This window comes from Dama dama, chromosome 14, assembly GCF_033118175.1.
Source record: "Dama dama isolate Ldn47 chromosome 14, ASM3311817v1, whole genome shotgun sequence".
In the NCBI taxonomy this organism is placed as follows: Eukaryota; Metazoa; Chordata; class Mammalia; order Artiodactyla; family Cervidae; genus Dama; species Dama dama.
The window spans coordinates 367425-381770 of NC_083694.1; the positions used below are offsets into that span (position 1 = coordinate 367425).

The 14346-nt window shown below is 42.2% G+C and overlaps 1 protein-coding gene across 2 annotated transcripts in view; it reads left to right on the forward strand.

Moving 5' to 3' along the window:
- Nucleotides 1–1707: 1707 nt before the first annotated feature.
- Nucleotides 1708–14346, forward strand: part of ADORA1 (adenosine A1 receptor) — a 134510-nt gene continuing 121871 nt past the window's right edge. For both annotated transcript variants that reach the window (XM_061159830.1, XM_061159832.1), the window contains exon 1: nt 1708–1907. Coding sequence is in view for 1 of the 2 variants with exons in the window: in XM_061159832.1 (XP_061015815.1) it covers nt 1897–1907 (11 nt within the window). In the remaining variant the exon portion in view is untranslated. The remainder of the gene's footprint in view (nt 1908–14346) is intronic.

Below are 14346 nucleotides of genomic sequence, written 5' to 3' on the forward strand. Positions count from 1 at the left end.
TGCAGAAGCTACTCAGAGACAAGAGGGTGGGTTCAACTGGGAGAGAATGCAAGTTTCAGCTGGTAAAGGGATGGTACATGTGTACCATTCCCCTTGGTATGTACCAAGGGGAATCATTGCTGTATTAATGAAAGGGCACCTGGCACATGGAAACACCCCTAAAATATTCATTCCCTTCCTTGTTTTGTCCCCTCCTCCACTCCTGGCCTCTCTCTCAGGCTATTTCTCTGGTTGTCTTCATTGTCTCCAGGGGACCAGAACAACAGGAATGAGAGAGGGAAAACATGATCCCACGCCATGTTTGTATATAGCTATTCATTCACTTTTTCATTCAAGGATTACATAATGTGTACCTTGTACTGGATGTCAAAGTCACTAATGTGAATAAGACATGGTCTTTCTGCCATCTTCACTTCACCCATGGGAAGATGATTATACAAAATCGGTGATAATAGAGTAGGCTAGAAGCAGGGCTTAATATAAGCCAGAGAAGGAATTTATTCATTTATTCCTTTCTCTGCTCAACTCAGTTTCCTGAGAGCCTACTCTCTATCATTCCCTGGGCAAGACTGGACATTGGCAAGAGTGGCAAATAAGGTCAGTTCCTGCCCTCAGTCTGGGTGTGAGTTTAGCCTTATGTCTGTGTATTACTTGCTTCTGATCAAATGTGAGGGCAGGACTGGGAGATGTCCTTGTGTCTGGGTTTCAATGAATCCCTGTCTGTGGATGTATTTGTGTATGTCTGTCCAAGTAAGTGACTTGTGGACTATGTTAAATCCCAGCTTTGAGGTACAGACCCTTCCAGGGCTGAGAAGTTAGGGCGGCCCAAGTGTTTCTGACCTCAGATCCCTAATGGAGGGACTGGCCCTTTTCTCACCTTTTTCCTCTCTCAGAGCTGAACTGTGGAAAAGTTGCCCCTAGAGGCCCCCCCTGCATATTCCTCCACTCCATGCAAACCATCCTCTGATGGATGGGAACACATTGGTGCCAAGCACAGAACAGCCTTTGTGCTCTGCCACCAGTGGTGATCCATCAGCTCTAACCTGACAGCAGGGCGTCAGGTCTTAATCCCTACCCCTGCTGGTGTGGGCACTCAGGGCCCCCTGCTCTGACTGCAGCCTCCTCCTCTAGTAGTCCTGCTTCCTCCAGAGGAAGCCCTTGTCCCTGTCTAAGGCTCCAGAACCAGGCTGTTTGTGCCCCTACCCTGACTGTCTCAACTTGATTCTGTCTATTTGCATGCTGAGCTGATCTCATTTGCATGGTACTGGTCAAATTTCAAAATGCTCAGAGATCCCTTTCACCTGCTCCTGACTCTTTGCTTCTGCATCTGCTGCATACCCAGTCTCAGCTGTCTGATTTCCAGGATCTTCCAGTCCCTACTGACCTCGCAGGGGGCTGACCTGGGCTGCTAGTTTGGTTGACTTACATCAAAGCAAGTTTCCTATCCCAGAGTCTCACATGCGCAGGTATAAAGGATCAAGGAGGAGGTTCTAGAAGGGTGGGAGCCTCTGGTTTCTCCAGACAGGCCCCACATTTTGTTTGCCTAGGCTAGTTCTCTGTTATTATGAAAGAGGACCAGGTGGGAGCTGGGTGGCAGGATGCACGTGCATTTCAATAGGACTTAGATGCAAGAACATGGCATGCAAATCAGCATTATTTTTAGGACTTTGTAGCAGGGTGAGGAGAGATCACAGAATCATAGAATGTCCAAACTGTGAGGTAGTCTAAAAATCAGCTAGTGCACCTTCTTCTTTTTTATATATTGGGTGCACAGAGCACTGATGTCAGAAGTGTGAAAGGTGTTGGCTCTTAGCCTGAGTTTAGGCCTCGAAGCTGAATGAAGGTGCCTCCTCTCCCTCTCTGAAGCTGACAGGTGAATAAGTGTGCTGTGAATACATGCTTTCCAGGTAAGTGTGAGGCCATAGGTGGGAGGCAGCAAGGAAACTGGAAGTGCTCTAGGTTTCAAATAGTGTTTAGAGAGCTGTTGGGAGAGGTAGTGATGGAGAAATGAATAGAAGACACAAGAGAAGGGTGAGACAATTGGCTGGAGAGACAAGGGGGAATCCTGAAGTCTTGAGAAAGAAGGAGAAGTTTGGACGCAGATGGGAGTCATGGTGGAGAAATGAGGGGGAGGGGAGGGCTCCAGGCCTCCAGAGACAGCACATTGTTTCCACTGAGAACTGAGCATCAAATTACCACTGGGAAATCTGTCCCTGACTGGAATCTGGAACTCAGAGCCAGGCTCATTCATCAAGAATCTCTGGCGTTGGGGTGGGGAATTGCAGGTCTGGAGGTGGTAGGGTCCTCAGGAAGTGAGGGTCATGGAGAGGTGGTTGGTAGACACAAAGTGCAGAGCTACTTTTTAAAATAAGCAGAACAGGGCTTAGAAGAGCATGTGGCAGTGTAAACCTGAGGAACTTAGGGAAAATATAGGTGAGGATTTCTTATGAGTAGTTCATGCTTCTGTGAGGGCTTGACCTTAGGCTCCCAGTTGAGACAGTTCAGGGAAAGAGGAAGAGGGAACCCTAGATAAGGAGTCAGGGCACGTTACTGTCCCCATTTCTGAACTCTCCTGTTCAGAAATCAAGATGCTGGATTGAATGATTCCAGTGGCCCTTTGAGAAGTGACTTTCTTTTTCTGACATAGCATGTGAGGCTGGAGGAAGTACTCCTGGGGTTGGGGTAGAAGCACTGTTTTGACTGTTTGAATCAGATGCAGCTCTAAAGAACGATTCATAGGGTCAGAGCAGGCAGGTTTCCTTGGCTAGTCTGTCCTCTTCCCGTCTCCACTCTGCTCCCATACTCACTCACTGAAGGGCAACTGGGGTGTTCTGTGGACCCACTTCAGCCTACCTAGAACTGCCTAGCATGTGTGTGTAATACTCATCTCTAACAGCACACCCCACCTGTCCCCCTTCTCTTCCAGCCACTCAGTTCTGTCCTCCCTGTGGGCTAAGAGTCCTAGCATGCCACCCCACCCCCTCCTACTCTCTGGACAGCTTCTATTTCTGCCTCTTTGACGAGTTGTGACATATTTGGGAGCAGCTGCTGCCTGGGTGGAAGTGCTTTTGCTTTTCTCCCAGCTCTATCTTCTCCTCCCCAATATCTCTTTCAATAGCCACCACTTCCCAGAATTTGCTATAAGACCCTCCCTGCATTCCTCTCCCTGGAACTCAGGCCACCAGCTTTTCCTAGGTTCCTGCAGGCATGGCCAGGGCTGTAGGCTGATATGGAGGGAGCTTTGTGGGATAGGAAGTCAGGTGGCCAGATATAGGGAACAGGATCTCTTCTGCCAAGTCCCAGGCTGTTGTGGTTTGAGGCAAATCTCTTCCTCCTTTGGGATTCACTTTTCTATCTTTAAAATGGGAAGATGAGTGATGTCTTCCCCGTCAGCCGTGAGTAGTTGTGCCACCTATTAACTGTAGGTGACTGATGCCGCCATTCAGTAGTTCCTCTCTACCTCTTATCCTTCCAAATCCAATTCGTCAAAAGCCCCTCAATCTCTGCTTCCCTCTGTATCTTAACAATTCCTAGCTTCACACAAAGCCAGAATTATTTAAATTTCCACTAGTTATAACAAGAGCCTCACGAAAGCGTCACACTTTAGCAGTAAAATAAAGAGTACTCTAAATCTGCTTTTTAAAAGTTTTAAAACAAGCCTCAAGCAAAGAGTCAAACTAACTTCCTGCCAGAACAAACTCTAACACTCATCAAAAGAATATGATAAAATTCAATGCTCAATTATATAAAATTCATGTCAGTTATTCAATCAAAAGTTAATAGGCAGCAAAGAAGCAGAAAAAAAAAAATGTGACCTAAAATCAGGAGAAAATTTTCTCCTATAATCAGGAGAAAAACCAGTCAATTGGAATAGACCCAGAAATGATAGAGATGATATAATTAACAGACAAGACCATTAAAAGGGCTATTATAAATATGCTCAATACACTTAAGGATTTAAAGGAAAATGTGAGCATAATGAAGAAAAAAATAGAAGATATAAAAAGAAATCAAAATTTCACTGGTAGAATTATGTATTAGTCTGCTTTGGCTGCCATAACAAGATACCATAGGCTGGATGGCTTAAACAACAGAATTTTATTTTCTCACCATTCTGGAGGCTAGAAGTCTGAAATCAGAGTACCAGCATGGTTGGATTCTAGTGAGAGCTCTCTTGCTGGCTGCCTTCATGCTGTGTGCTCACATGGCTTTTCCTTGAATGAGAGATCAATCTCTCTTGTATTTCCTCTTATAAGGGTAATAATCCCATCAGACCAGGCCCCTACCCTTAATACCTAACCAACTCCACAAGCCAATCTTCAAATACAGTTACATTGATTACATTGAGGGGTTAGGGTTTCAACATATGAATGCGGGGATACATTCAGTTCATAACAGATTAGACATTGCAGAGAAAGATTTCACTGAATCTGAGTAATAGGAAAAGTAATAGGAAAAATAAAAAATGAAACAGAAAAAATATTTTAAGAAGAGCTTCAATGACATGTGGGACAGTATCAAGTGGATTAATATGCATATAATTAAAGTTCCAGAAAGGGGCAGAAAAATACTAGAAGAAATAATGGCTAAATTTTTACAAATTTGGTAGAAACTATGAACTCACAAATCTAAGTTACTTAATGAAGGATAAACACAAAGAGAACCACATCAAGGAACATCATAATCAAAGTTCTGAAAATCAGTGATAGAAACATTTTAAAGCAGTCAGAGTAAAAGAAGTATATTGTGTATAGATGAATGAAGATTGTTAAAAGCTGCTAAGTACTATGAGGGATACTATGAAGGACAGAAGACAGTAGAACATCTTTAAAGTGCTGAAAGAAAAGAAAATCTATCAAACAAGAATTCTGTACTCAACAAAACATATCTTTTAAGAATTAAGTAAAATAGAGACTTTTTTCAAACAAAAATAAGCTGGCAGAATTTATCACCAGGACATATTTACTATAATAAATGGTAAAAGAAGTTCTTCAGGCAGAAGGAAAATGATACAAAATTGAAACTTGGATCTGCATAAAGGAAGGAATGAAGAGCATCAGAAGTGGTAAACGTGAGTAAATATAAAAAGACCCCTCACTGTAAAATTTCTTTAAAAGATATCTATTTGAAAAGATATCTATTTAAAACAAAAATAATAGCAATGTATTTTAGAGTTTATAACACAAAAATGAAATGTAAGATGACAATAGCACAGAGAATGGGAGGTGGGAAAAGAATTATACTGTTGCAGATTCTTACTTACATATAAAAGTGGTATAGTATTATCTGAAAGTATACTGTGATAAGTTAAAGATGAATACTAGAGCAAATCTAGAGCAACTACTAAAAAATAAAACATAGAACTGTAGCTAATACATCGTTACTGGAGATAAATTAGAATATTAAAAAATACTCAGTTAATCTAGAAGATAGGAAAAGAAACAAAAAAGAATAAAGAGTAATAGGATAAATTGTAAACAATTACCAAGATGGGAAACTTATATTCAACCATATCTATGACTGTATTAAATATAAGTAGACTTTGGCACAAATATACAGATAAGTTGAGAGTAAAATGATGGGAAAATATATACCATGAGAACACTAATCATAAGAAACCTGGGGTGGCTATATTCATATCAGAAAAGTAGATTTCAGAAAAAAACTGTTACTTGGGATAAAGAGATATATTATATAATGATAAAGGGCTCAATTTATCAAAAAGCAATCATCTTAAATATATGTGTACCTAATAACAACCCCTTTAAAATAAAGTAAAAAATAATACATAAAGCAACATACACAAAAATAAAACTGAAGGGAGAAATAGACAAATCCAAAATTTTAACTAGAGATTTTAAAAATCTTCTTTCAGTAATTCATAGAACAAGTAGATAGAACAGCTTAGAAATAGAAGACTTAAATTTATCAATCAATTTTGCCTATCGACATCTGTAGTATATTCCACCCAACAGTAGCTGCACATGGTTAAGATATGCTGTACCACAAAACAAGTCTAAATAAATTTTAAAATACTGATAATAAAGAGCATGTGCTCTGAAAACAATGAGATTAAATTAGAAATCAATAACAAATTTCTAGAAAATCCCCAAATATTTTGAAATTAAACTTTTAAATGACTTAGTTCAATTCAGTCACTCAATCATGTCCGCCTCTTTGCAATCCCATGGACGCCAGGCTTCCCTGTCCATCACCAACTCCTGAGCTTGCTCAAACTGAGGTCCATCAGTGATGCCATCCAACCATCTCATTCTCTGTCATCCCCTTCTCCTCCTACTTTCAATCTTTCCCAGCATCAGAGTCTTTTCTGATGAGTCAGTTATCAGCAGGTGGCCAAAGTATTGTAGCCTCAGCTTCAACATCAGTCCTTCCAATGAATATTCAGGACTGATTTCCTTTATGATTGACTGGTTTGATCTCCTTGCTGTCCAAGGGTCATTATTTATTGAGCCCTTTCTTCTAGGCCCTATGGTAAGTGCTAGATAAACTGTAATTCATTTAATCCTTACAGTCATCCCATAAGGTAATTACTATTATCACCATTTTACAGATGAGGACCCAGAATTCAGAGAGGGTAGGCAGCTGGTGAGTTGTAAAGCTAGGACCAGAAAGTCTTATCTATCTAAATCTAAAGCCTGGGTCATGATCAGTATGTTATTTAATAGTCAACTAGTTAGAGCATCTGAGACAGGTGTTCCAAGGAGAGCCCTGTTGAGTGGATGGGTAGGGCAGTGTGTGACTCAGTTGTTGACTTGCCTCCTTACCAACTCCCCACCCTCAGTATTACCCTCATACTTGGTGCTCAAGCTCCTTCCCTATGGAAAGTCTCCCACTGGATGTTTCCTTGTGTTCTTCCCCACCCCAATTCCTCTCTGTTTTAGGGCTCCTCTGTCCCTAGCCAGCTCTCTCCATGGCAGGCTCACAGGCCTTTCTCATGTGGTCTATCTAAACTGGACTTCCCTGGTGGTCCAGTGGTTAAGACTCTGCACTTCCAATGCAGGAGGTATGGGTATGATCCCTTGTCATGGAACTAAGATACCACATTCCATATCGTGTGATGGTAAACAAATAGATAAATAAACTCTTCACAAATCTTCCTGGTCTTCCTCCTTTAGGAGTCCACCTTCTCTGCTCACACTGCTGACTTCCTAATCTTAGCAGGCCTGTTTTCTGCCCCAGGGCTTTCTGGATCCTTTTCTCTGGCTCCAAACAAGCCTTGAGACTACCCATGTTCCTGAGACAGCCTTCTCAGACCAGACCCACTATTGCTGGTCACCTAGACCTGTGAGGAGTTAGAGTATCCCCAAACTATCCAGACTAGCCAGACTGCCTGGATTTTAATGTTAGCATTGTCACTTTCTAGCTGTGTAAGTGGCTTGACCTCACTGGCCTACATTTCTTCATCTGTTTAACAAGGATAAAAATAAGACCTGTCTCATAAAGTTATGTTTTGGATTAAATGAGTTCATATTTATATGAATGCTTCTCATGTAGTATGTACTCAATAAGCTTTATCTACATGATTATTTTTGAACCTAGCCATGACATGTAGGGCCACCCAAGAAAGATGGGTCAATGGTGGAGAGTTTTGACAAAACATGGTCCACTGGAGAAGGCAATGGTAAACCACTTCAGCGTTCTTGCCTTGAGAACCCCTTGAACAATATGAAAAGGTAAAAATATATGGCACTGAAAGATGAACTCCCTAGGTCAGTAGGTGCCCAATATGCTGCTGGAGGAGAGCAGAGAAATAGCTCCAGAAGGAATGAAGAGGCTGAGTCAAAGCAGAAACAATGCCCAGTTGTGGATGTGTCTGGTGGTGAAGGTAAAGTCCAATGTTGTTAAGAACAATGTTACATAGGATGGAATGTTAGGTCCATGAATCAAGGTAAACTGGAAGTGGTCAACAGGAGATGGCAAGAGTGAACATCAACATTTTAGGAATCAGTGATCTAAAATGGAAGTGAATGGGCAAATTTAATTCAGTTGACCATTGTATCTACTACTGTGCACAAGAATCCCTTAGATGAAATGGAGTAGCCCTCATAGTCAACAAGAGTCTGAAATGCAATACTTGGGTGCAATCTCAAAAATGACAGAATGATCTTGGTTCATTTTCAAGGCAAACCATTCAATATCATGGTAATCCATGTCTATGCCCCAACCACTAATGCCAAAGAAGCTGAGGTTGGATGGTTCTATGAAGACCTATAAGACCTTCCAGAACTAACACCAAGAAAAGATGTCCTTTTCATCATAGGGGTCTGGAATGCAAAAGTAGGAAGTCAAGAGATACCTGGAGTAAAAGGCAAGCTTGGCTTTGGAGTACAAAATGAAGCAGGACAAAGCCTAACAGAGTTTTGCCAAGAGAACACATTGGTCATAGCAAACACCCTCTTCCAAGAACACAAGAGATGACTCTAAACATGGACATCACCAGATGGTCAATACTGAAATCTGATTGATTATATTCTTTGCAATTGAAGATGGAGAAACTTTATACAGTCAGCAGAAACAAGACTTGGAACTGACTGTGGCTCAGATTATGGACTCCTTATTGCCAAATTAAGACTTAAATTGAAGAAAGTAGGGAAAACCACTAGGCCATTCAGGTATGACCTAAATCAAATTCCTTATGATTATATGAGTGCCTGAAGAACTATGGAAGGAGGTTTGTAACATTGTATAGGAGGCAGTGATCAAAAGCATTCCCAACAAAAAGAAATGCAAAAAGGTAAAATGGTTGTCTGAGGGCCCTTACAAATAGCTGAGAGGGACTTCCAGTTCAAGATGGCAGAGTAGAAGGACCTGTGCTCATCTCCTCCTGTGAGAGCACCAAAATCATAACTAGCTATTAAACAACCATTGACATGAGGATGCTGGAACCTACCAAAAAAAGATACCCCATGCCCAAAGACAAAGAAGAAGCTGCAGTGAGATGGTAGGAGGGGCACAATCACAATAAAGGCAAATCTCATACCCGCCAGGTGGGTGACCCACAAACTGGAGAACAATAATACCAAAAAAGTTCTCCCACTGTTGTGAAGGTTTGGAACCCCACTCTGGCTTCCCAGGCTGAGGACACGACAAAGGGACTAGGAATCCCAGGAAATCTGACCTTGAAGCCCAGTGGGATTTGATTACAAGACTTCCATGGGACTAGGGGAAAGAGAGACTTAAGGCTAGGAAGGCACAAACAAAACTTTGCATGTACCAAACCTCAGAGGAAAGGAGCAGTGACTCCATAGGAAACTGAACCAAAACTACCTGCTAGTTGTGGAGGGTTCCTGTGGAGGCATGGGTCAGCAGGGGCTCACTGCAGGGATGTGCGGATAGGCAACAGTTGTCTGGGAAGGTCCCCTTTGACATAAACACTCTTGGAGGTCACCATGAACCTGACCATAAAGCCTGTAGCCCAATGAAGTACCATTACAGACCAGTCAGGATGGCTGCTATCCAAAAGTCTACAAGCAATAAATGTTGGAGAGGGTGTGGAGAAAAGGGAACCCTCTTACACTGTTGGTGGGAATGCAAACTAGTACAGCCGCTATGGAAAACAGTGTGGAGATTTCTTAAAAAACTGGAAATAGAACTGCCATATGACCCAGCAATCCCACTCCTGGGCATACACACTGAGGAAACCAGATCTGAAAGAGACACGTGCACCCCAATGTTCATCGCAGCACTGTTTATAATAGCCAGGACATGGAAGCAACCTAGATGCCCATCAGCAGATGAATGGATAAGGAAGCTGTGGTACATATACACCATGGAATATTACTCAGCCGTTAAAAAGAATTCATTTGAATCAGTCCTAATGAGATGGATGAAACTGGAGCCCCTTATACAGAGTGAAGTAAGCCAGAAAGATAAAGAACATTACAGCATACTAACACATATATATGGAATTTAGAAAGATGGTAACGATAACCCTATATGCAAAACAGCAAAAGAGACACAGAAATACAGAACAGACTTTTGAGCTCTGTGGGAGAAGGTGAGGGTGGGATGTTTTGAAAGAACAGCATGTATATTATCTATGGTGAAACAGATCACCAGCCCAGGAGGGATGCATGAGACAAGTGCTCGGGCCTGGTGCACTGGGAAGACCCAGAGGAATCGGGTGGAGAGGGAGGTGGGAGGGGGGATCGGGATGGGGAATACGTGTAAATCCATGGCTGATTCATATCAATGTATGACAAAACCCACTGAAATATTGTGACGTGATTGGCCTCCAACTAATAAAAAAATAAAAATAAAAAAAGAAAAACAACTACCAGGGAGGGAGTGCAACCCCACCCATCAGCAGATAATTGGATTAAAGCTTTACTGAGCAAAACCCTGCCCACCAGAGCAAGATCCACTTTTCCCCACCACCAATCCCTCCCTTCATACTGTTCATGGGGTTCTCAAGGCAAGAATAGTGAAGTGGTTTGCCATTCCCTTCTCCAGTGGACCACGTTTTGTCAGGACTCTCCACCATGACCCATCCATCTTGGGTGGCTGTACATGGCATGGCTCATAGTTTCATTGAGTTAGACAAGGCTGTGGTCCATGTAATCAGTTTGATTACAGTTTTCTGTGATTGTGGTTTTAGTTCTGTCTGCCCTCTGATGGTTAAGGATAAGAAGCTTATGGAAGCTTCCTGATGGGAGAAACTGACTGGAGGAAACTGGGTCTTGTTCTGATGGGCAGGGCCATGCTCAGTAAATCTTTAATCCAATTTTCTGTTGATGGGTGGGGCTGTGTTCCTTCTCTGTTGTTTGACCTGAGACCAAACCATGGTGGAGGTAATGAAGATAATGGCGACCTCCTTCAAAAGGTCCTGTGGGGTCACTCAGTGCCTCCAACCCTGCAGCAGGCCACCACTGACCCACGCCTCTGCCAGAAACTCCTGGACACTCACAGGCAAGTCTGGGTCTGTCTCTTGTGGAGTCACTTCTCCTTTCTCCTGGGTCCTGGTGCACACAAGGTTTTGTTTGTGCCCTCCAAGAATCTATTTCCCCAGTCCTGTGTAAGTTCTGTAATCAAATCCCACTGGCCTCCAAAGTCAAATTCCTTGTGGGTTCTCAGTCCCTTTGCCAGATCTCCAGGCTGGGAAATCTTTTGTGGGTCCTAGAAAAGGCAAAAAGATAGGACACTGAAAGATGAATTCCCCAGGTCAGTAGGTGCCCAATATACTGGAGAAGAGTGGAGAAATAACTCCATAAAGAATGAAGAGAAGAAGCCAAAGCGAAAACAGTGCCCAGCTGTGGATGTGACTGGTGATGGAAGTAAAGTCTGATGGTGTATAGAACAATATTGCATAGGAACCTGGAATGTTAGGTCCATGAATCTCAAGGTAAATTAGAAGTGATCAAACAGGAGACAGCAAGAGTGAACATCAAAGTTTTAGGAATCAGCGAACTAAAATGGACTGGAATGGGCGAATTTAATTCAGATGACCATTATATCTACTACTGTGGGCAAGAATCCCTTAGAAGAAATGGAGTAGACCTCATAGTAAACAAGAGTCTGAAATTAAGTACTTGGGTGCAATCTCAAAAATGACAGAATGATCTTGGTTTGTTTTCAAAGCAAACCATTCAATATCACAGTAATCCCTGTCTATGTCTCAATCACTAATGCTGAAGAAGCTGAAGTTGAATGGTTCTATGATGACCTACAAGACCTTTTAGAACTAACACCCCCAAAAGATGTCCTTTTCATTATAGGGGACTGGAATGCAAAAGTAGGAAGTCAAGAGATACCTGGAGTAAAAGGTAAGCTTGGCTTTGAAGTACAAAATGAAGCAGGGCAAAGCATAACAGTTTTGCCAAGAGAATGCATTGGTCATAGCAAACACCCTCATCCAACAACCCAAGGGATGACTCTTCACATAGACATCACCAGATGGTCAATACCAAAGTCAGATTGATTATATTCTTTGCAGCCAAAGATGGAGAAACTCTATATGATCAGCAAAAACAAGACTAGGAGCTGACTGTGGCTCAGATGATGAACTCCTTATTGCCAAATTGAAACTTAAATTGAAGAAAGTAGGGAAAACCACTAGGCAATATAGGTATGACCTAAATCAAATCGCTTATGATTGATTATACATTGGAAATGACAAATAGATTCAAGGGATTAGATCTGATAGACAGAGTGCCTGAAGAACTATGGATGGAGGTTCATGATATTGTACAGGAGGGAGTGATCAAGATCATCCCCAAGAAAAAGAAATGCAAAAAGGCAAAATGGTTGTCTGAGGAGGCCTTACAAATAGCTGAGAAAAGAAGAGAAGATAAAGCAAAGGAGAAAAGGAAAGATACACCCATTTGAACACAGGGTTTCAAAGAATAGCAAGGAGAGATAAGAAAGCCTTCCTCAGTGTTCAATGTGAAGAGATAGAGGAAAACAATAGAATGGGAAAGACTAGAAATCTCTTTAAGAAAATTAGAGATACCAAGGGGACATTTCATGCAAAGATGAACACAATAAAGGACAGAAATGGTATGGGCCTAACAGAAGTAGAAGATATTAAGAAGAGGAGACAAGAATACATGGAAGAACTATACAAAAAAGATCTTCATGACCTAAATAACCACGATGGTGTGATCACTCGCCTAGAGCCAGACATCCTGGAATGTGAAGTCAAGTGGGCCCTAGGAAGCTTCACTATGAACAAAGCTAGTGGAGGTGATGTAATTCTAGTTGAGTTATTTCAAATCCTAAAAGATGATTCTATGAAAGTGCTGAACTCAGTTACCCAGCAAATATGGAATACTCATCAGTGGCCACAGGGCTGGAAAAGGTGTTTTCATTCCAGTCCCAAAGAAGGGCAATGCCAAAGAATATTCAAATTACCATACAACTGTGCTCATTTCACATAGTTGGTAAAGAATCTGCCTGCAGTGCAGGAGACCCGGGTTCGATCCCTGGGTCAGGAAGATCCCCTGGAGAAGTAAATGGCAAACCACTCCAGTATCCTTGCCTGGGAAGTCACGTGGACAGAGGAGCCTGGCGGGCTGCAAACCATCGGTTGTAAAGTGTCAGGCACGAGTGAGCAACAAACACTGGTCACATGTTAGCAAAATTATACTCAAAATCCTTCAAGCTAGGCTTCAACAGTACATAAACCAAGAACTTCCAGATGTACAAGCTGCATTTAGAAAAGGCAAGGGAACCAGAGATCAAATTGCCAACATCCGGTGGATGATCAAAAAAACAAGAGATTTCCAGAAAAGTAACCGCTTCTGCTTCACTGACTACACTAAAGCCTTTGACTTTATGGGTTACAACAAACTGTGGAAAATTCTTAAGGAGATGGGAGTACCAGACCACCTGACCTGCCTCCTGAGAAATATGTATGCAGGTCAAGAAGCAACAGTTAGAACCAGGCATGGAACAACGGACTGGTTCAAAATTGGGAAAGGAGTAGGTCAAGGCTGTATATTGTCACCCTGTTTATTTAACTTCTGTGCAGAGTACATCATGTGAAATGACAGGCTGGATGAAGCACAGGCTGGAATCAAGATTGCCAGGAGAAATAACAATAACCTCAGATATGCAGAGAACAGCACCCTTATGGCATAAACTGAAGAGGAAGTAAAGAGCCTCTTGATGAAAGCAAAAGAGGAGAGTGAACCTAAAACTCAACTTTCAAAAAAACTAAGGTCATGGCATCTGGTCCCATCACTTCATGGCAAATAGATGGGGAAACAGTGACCAGTGACAGACTTTATATTTTGGGGCTCCAAAATCACTGCAGATGGCTGCAGCCATGAAATTAAAAGATGCTTGCTCCTTGGAAGAAAAGCTATGACCAACCTAGACAGCATATTAAAAAGCAGAGACATCACTTTGCTGACAAAGGTCTGTATAGTCAAAGCTATGGTTTTTCCAGTAGACATGTAAGGATGAGAGTGTTTGAGCATAAAGAAAGCTGAGCACCATAGAATTGATGCTTTTGAAGTGTGGTATTGGAGAAGACTGTTTAGAGTCCCTTGGACTGCTAGGAGATCAAACCAGTCCATCCTAAAGGAAATGAGTCCCAAATATTCTTTGGAAGGACTGATACTGAAGTTGAATCTCCAATACTTGGGCCACCTGATGGAAAGAGTCAACTCATTGGCAAAGATCCTGATGCTGGGAAAGATTGAAGGCAGGAGCAGCAGGGGATGACACAGGATGAGATGGTTGGATGACATCACCGACTCAATGGACATGACTTTGAGTAAGCTCTGGGAGATGGTGAAGGACAGCGAAGTCTGGCATCCTGCAGTCCATGGGGTCGCAAAGGGTCGGACACGACTGAGTGACTGAACAGCAATAGCAATCTTT